General features: G+C 39.9%; 1 protein-coding gene across 3 annotated transcripts in view; it reads left to right on the forward strand.

Moving 5' to 3' along the window:
- The window catches only part of Wdsub1 (WD repeat, sterile alpha motif and U-box domain containing 1), a 39,504-nt gene that overhangs the window by 14,710 nt on the left and 18,536 nt on the right, over positions 1–6,258 (forward strand). For all 3 annotated transcript variants that reach the window (XM_008826686.3, XM_008826687.3, XM_029560398.1), the window contains exon 5: positions 491–584. In XM_008826686.3, coding sequence (XP_008824908.1) covers positions 491–584 — 94 coding nt within the window. The remainder of the gene's footprint in view (positions 1–490; positions 585–6,258) is intronic.

The following is a 6,258-nucleotide window of genomic DNA, read 5'->3' on the forward strand; positions in this document are numbered from 1 at the left end:
AATGAATTGGTAATGTCAGATTTTACAAGATAGAAGTCCTTGGTTTTTTAGGCTATTAGCATATTTTTCTCATTAGGCACTAAAATTGTGTATACTTTAAATGTTGAAAAATAATCGAGTGGCTATAAAGTTGTTTCTGTTTAGTCTTTGCAGGGTACATCATTAAAAAAATCTTTTGGCAGCACTGATTGGACTTAATGGGGTATAAGAAAAAAAATCTATTATTGAGGATTTTTTTTCCTTCAGTATTAGAGATTGAACCCAGGGCTACATCCTCAGCTACTACTGAGTCTTGACATCATTTTATAACCCTGCATTATAATTATTTGCTTATTTATATGGATACCTACCTGAGCTGCCTGAGGATTTTTTATTTTTTTGTGTCTTCTGGTTGCTCAGATTATTAAGCAAATAATTGAAATAGTGTTGGCTTAAAAAGAGATTGTAAGCATAGTTAACTTGCTAATCTTTCTCACCTTGTTAATTACAGGCTTTGAATTAAAATATAAAAGTACACTGAATGGACACTGTGCCCCTGTTCTGGCTTGTGCTTTTTCCCATGATGGGAAGATGCTCGTGTCAGGGTAAGCTATTTAGTTTAATTAAACCATTAATGCCATAAAGTAATGTTTGGTGGTTGTTGTTTGTTTTCTTTACGTGTGTGTGTGTGTGTGTGTGTGTGTGTGTGTGTGTCTGTGTGTATGTATGTCTGCATGTGCCACTGCATGCATATGGAGATCAGAGAACAGCTTGCCAGTATTGGTTCTTCCCTTTCACTGTGTGGGTTTTGGAGACTGAACTCAGGTCATCAGGCTTTGTGGCAAGTGATGTGCCCACTAAACCATTTCACCAGCCCCGTGCCTTTTATGCTATCCTATACTTCATATTGTGGATTTTTAAATTTTAATCATTTGGTGGTATAGTAGTACTTTACCATGATTTTAGTTTGTATTTCCCCCTAATTATCAGGTTAGAACTTTGTTATGGTATATTTCTGCAGCACGTTTTTTTTTTTCTGAATCTTTTGAGATTATCATAAGGTGAATTACAGTCATTTCCAAATAATTAAACCAACCTTGCTTTGTTGCAACAAACACACTTAGGGCATATTTTTTTTGGTGCATTACTGTAGAGAAGATAAGTTAGTTATGCTTCAGTGTAGTGACTGTGAATGTAATTTATAGTTTTTTCCTCTGGCTATTTCATGAAACTTTTAGTATTTTTTTTTTTGTAGATTCACTTTGATATATTTACATGTCCATTAGTTTTCAGTTTGCTAGGAATTCTTTGAGACAGGGTCTCACTATGTAGTATTGGTTGGCCTAGAACTTGCTATGTAGACCAGGCTGATCTCAAACTCTGAGTGATTGTCCTGCCTCTGCCTTCTGAATGCTGAGATTATAGGTGTGAGCCACCATTCCCAGACATACTGGGAATTCTTTTAGGTTCTTAAATCTGTGAAATAATAGTCCATCAATTTGGGAAAATTCTATTTCATTATCTCTTCCACCATTGCTTCTGTTCCTTTCCTCTAAGATACTGTTAAATGCCGATTGTACCTTCCAACCATGAACATCAGCTTTTATATTTTAATTGTCTTCTTCATTCTTGATTTTGCCTTTAATAATTCTCTCTTCAGCTAATGTGCTACTTTTAATAGTCTACTGAGTTTTATTTTACTTATTTTTTTGATGCTGGAAATTAAATTTAGGGCTTTACACATACTAGGCAAGCACTTTAATCACTAAGCTCTATTTCTAGCCCCACCACTAGATTTTCTAAAACTTTTCTATCTGATTTCATAGGCCATAGCAGTCTAACACGCATTCATAGTTCACACGAATTCGGAGAAGTGCTCTGCATACCGAGCATTGTTTTCTGTTCTTTTCATAGCATTATAGTTCTTTGTCAGTTTGTGTAAATGTGACTCCTAGATGGTTAATGTATTGTTTTATAATGGAGGTTTACAGGTTTGAATGCTTTAGGGATATGGTGTTGCTCTAGGTCACAATCAAATATTTTTTCTGAATATTTTTAGCATATTTGGGTATATAGGCAAGTGACTGAGTTGAAATTAAAACTTGATAAAATATTAGCATTAGTTTTTGTTGTTGTTTAGTTTTTATTTTTGAGACAGGGTCTCATTGCACAGCTCTGGCTGGCCTAGACCTATCAGTGTAGACCAGGCTGGCCTCAAACTCAGAGAGATTGGCCTGCCTGGTATGCTTAAAGCATACTAGGTGGGCGGGGATAAGAACAAAGCAGCTGGTTAATGACAGGAAGAGTTTGTCTGTACTAAGTCGCTGGTAAGAGAATGTACATGCTTAAGGCAGTGAAAAACAGTGAACAAAGTAAGTTGGGGCATACAAATGTAAGTGACTAGAAAGGAAAATGAATGGAGAAGAATAAGGTTGGAGGTTGGAAGTTATATGTGCATAGATATGGGAGTCTATGTGAAGAGCAGTGTAGAATTTATATAGAGAGATATGGGGAGGCAGATGGGAATGGAAAAGGCATTCTAAAAGGTAGGAACCTTTAAAAGAAAATTCTTGTAGATTAAAATGTATTATGTTAGGCTGTTTTTCCTTACTGTAGTGAAATAATGGAGGCTAGCTATCTTTATAAAGAAAAGTAAGTTTATGGGCTCAAGAGTTGGCTCAGCAGTTAAGAACATTTATTGCTCTTCCAGGGGACTTTATTTCCCAATAGGCATGTTGGGAGGCTCACAACTGCCTGTAATTCCAGCTTCAGGGGAACTTGATACCTTCTTCTGGCTTCCAGAGGCACCCACACATGTAACATACATATAGGCAGACACACACACATAAAATAATAATAATAATAAAATAAAAATAATTAAAAGAAAAGCAGTCTCTGCAGAGCATGGTTGTGGAGTTCATGGCACTGGCACCAGCTGGACTGTATCAGGAGTGTATGATGCATGGCGTCACACTGGTGGAAGTGCATATAGGAGCAAGAGATCCTATCTTGAGACAAGAAACCAAAGGAGAGGATTCAGGGGTTAGGTACAAGGTAACCACTTGCTCTCACAAGAACTAACTCAGGGTCCCACAAGCAGTACTTTAGTCTTCCAAGGACAGGGCACCCAGGGACCTCCTGTTAGGCCTTTTCTTTTAAGAGGTCCTGCATCACCACACTAAGGACCAAGATTCTAACACATGAACCTCTGGCCAAACCACAGCATACATGATAAACACAAACAGGAATCAGAACAGTTAGGCAAAAAAGAGGCTTGCAGAGATGAGACAGGAGCTAACTGTTCAAGCATGCTCAAACTTAAGTAAACTCAAGAGAGCAACGGAGGCTTTACTCTTTCCTTTTTGTGTTGCTGAAGACCATACCCAGGCTTCATGCATGCTAGGTAAGCACTCTTTGACGGAGCTATGACCCGCCCCCCCAGCTCTACTAAAACTTTAAAAGCGCTTCTAACATGCTAGGCCCATCAATCAGAGAATGTGTTGAGATGCAGTAAAAAAAATCAAGCCATGATTTAAGTCAGCAAATCTCATTGAGGACCTCCAAGACCTTCGCGTGCGTGCGTGCGTGTGTGTGTGTGTGTGTGTATGTATGTATTATGGGTGGGGGGGTTATATCTATCCACATTTAAATACAAACTGAGAATTCCTAATCTGAAATGCAAAATGCTCCAAAGTCTGAAGCCTTCTGAGTGCCAGCATAAGACCCTGTTCTGGAATATTGGAGCGTTGCAGGTTTCAGATCTTTAGCAAGGGATGCTCAGCCAATGAAGTCTATGTGACTCTTCCAAACTGTGAAAAATGCTCAGTCAGAAACACGTTTGCTCCCAAACATTTCAGATAAGGGATTTGCACCCTATATTAAGAAATAAAAGCAGACATTCTATAGTATTTTTAACTCGTTTAAAAACAGTAACACAGTTGGGCATGGTTAATCCCAGCAGGGGGATCTCTGAGATCTAGGCCAGCCTGGTCTACATATATACATAGTGAGTTCCAGGCCAGCTGGATTACAGGGAGACCCTGTCTCAAAAACAGCAGCAAAGGAAAGAACAGTATCCCTGGGTTTGTCATCTGTGGAGTCAACCACCTGTAGATGGAAAATATTGGGAAAAATTTTCAATCTGTACTAAACATGTACAGACATTTTTCCTTCTATTACCAAAACAACACAGTGTAACTATTTATACATCATTGACATTGTATTAGGAGTAACAGCAACACAGAGACGATTACAGTACATAAGAAGATGTGTGTAGGATATATGTACGTTTTACCATTTATAGAAGAGATTTGAACATGAAGATTTTGGTATCTGCAGGACCTGGGGAGTGATTGTAATCAATCTATCACATGTTTGCAAACTTTAAAGAACAATTAATGCAAAATTAGCAAAAGAGTGGCGTTGTCTCAAATTTGTGAGAAAATTTCCAGTATTTGACTTTCAGACACTTTGGTTTTCATACCCGCTTTGCACATTTCACTTGCCTTCAGCCTAGCTGTCAGGCATGTGGTCCAGCAAAGTATGGAGGTGGTTTTCCCCTTCAGCTTTCTTCTCTCTCTCATAATAGCTTTCTTCTCATCCCTCAGCAGAACTTGCTTTTTGTTCAGTCCTGTTCTCCTGATCCAACATGTAGGGGGCATTATACTTACTAGCTTTTATGGAGCAGGAAGAGTTCCTCTTCATAATTCAAATAGAGCTGCACTTTCCATAGTATTAGTAATTAGGATTCCTGAGATTGAGTTATAAGTGCAGTGGTTAAGAACACTGACTGTTCTTGCAGAAGACCCAGGTTTGAATCCCAGCACCCACATGGCAGCTAACAACTGTCTGTAACTCCAGTTCCAGGGGATCCAACAGTCTCTTCTGACCTCTGCGGGCATTGCACAACATGGGTGCACTTATCTACATGCGGGCTATACACGCGTACACATAAAAAATAGTAAATAAAATACTTTTTTAAAAAAGCATACTGCCAGGCGTGGTGGCGCATGCATGCCTTTAATCCCAGCACTTGGGAGGCAGAGACAGGCGGATCTCTGCCTGGTCTACATAGTGAGTTCCAGGACAGCTGGGGCTACAGGAAGACCCTGTCTCAAAAAGACCAAAAAACCCCTTTTCTTCCTATGTTGAAAACCAAGAGGAAAGAAACAAAAGACATAATATGCCTTTCCAACCTATAACCACTTTGCTACCACTCTTTGGCAGCATGGATCCCAGCACTTACTGTGCTTTGGCAGATCAAAAAATAGGAAACACAGGCTGGAGAGATGGGTCGGCAGTTCAGAGCACTGGCTGTTCTTGCAGAACGCCCTGGTCCAAATCTCAGCAGCCACAGGGGGGCTAACAACTGTCTGTTACTCCAGTTCCAGGGGATCTGATGCCCTTTTCTGATCTCTGCAGGCATTGCATGACATGGATGCACATACATACATGCAGGCCATACACTCATATACATTAAATAAAAGTAATAAAGTATTTAAAAAATAGGACAAACAAAGCCAGGTGTGGTGACACACACCTTTAATCCCAGCACTCGAGAGGCAGAGGCAGGTGGATCTCTGCGAGTTCAAGGCCAGCCTGGTCTACATAGTGAGTTCCAGGACAGCTGGGGCTACAGGGAGACCCTGTCTCAAAAAGACCCCCCCCCCCCCAAAAAAAGGACAAACAGAAGAAACTGAGTCATGTGGCCCTTTGTCTTTCCTTCAGCCCCAGTCATCTCTTACTTCTTTGTGCCAAGTAGGAAAGGGAGCAAAGAGGCCAAGAATCGTATTCCAGAAAAGATGTGTTCCTTTTTTCCCCAAATAAGGCACTTGTTTCTGGTTTATTTTGTATGTAGACACTGGAGTTTAATTGTTATGAATCAGGAGTGGTTTAAACAGTCAACCCTCTTACTCATGGTGGTGTCAGAAAGTGGAATTTCCTTTTCATTTTGTTGTTTTGACATTCAAAGAGCATATATATTTGAGACACAGTGTCATGGGACCGAATGAAAAGATGGTTTTCTATATAAACTTAGCCTGGACAGGCCCTGATCAGCTGTAAATGAAACTTTGGCTGTCACTCCTTTAGAAGTGTCAGGCTTAAGCAGAATGAGTTGTATATGTGTTAACCAAAAGCCCTGTCATCCAGTTCACTTACTTAAAAAAAATATATAGGGCTGGAGAGATGGCTCAGCGGTTAAGATCACTGACTGCTCTTGCAGACCAGGGTTCAATTCCCAGCACCCACATGGCAGCTAACAACCATCTGTAACTCCAG

The sequence above is a fragment of the Nannospalax galili genome, unplaced genomic scaffold (genome assembly GCF_000622305.1).
Source record: "Nannospalax galili isolate Female #2095 unplaced genomic scaffold, S.galili_v1.0 scaffold92, whole genome shotgun sequence".
Classification (NCBI taxonomy): Eukaryota; Metazoa; Chordata; class Mammalia; order Rodentia; family Spalacidae; genus Nannospalax; species Nannospalax galili.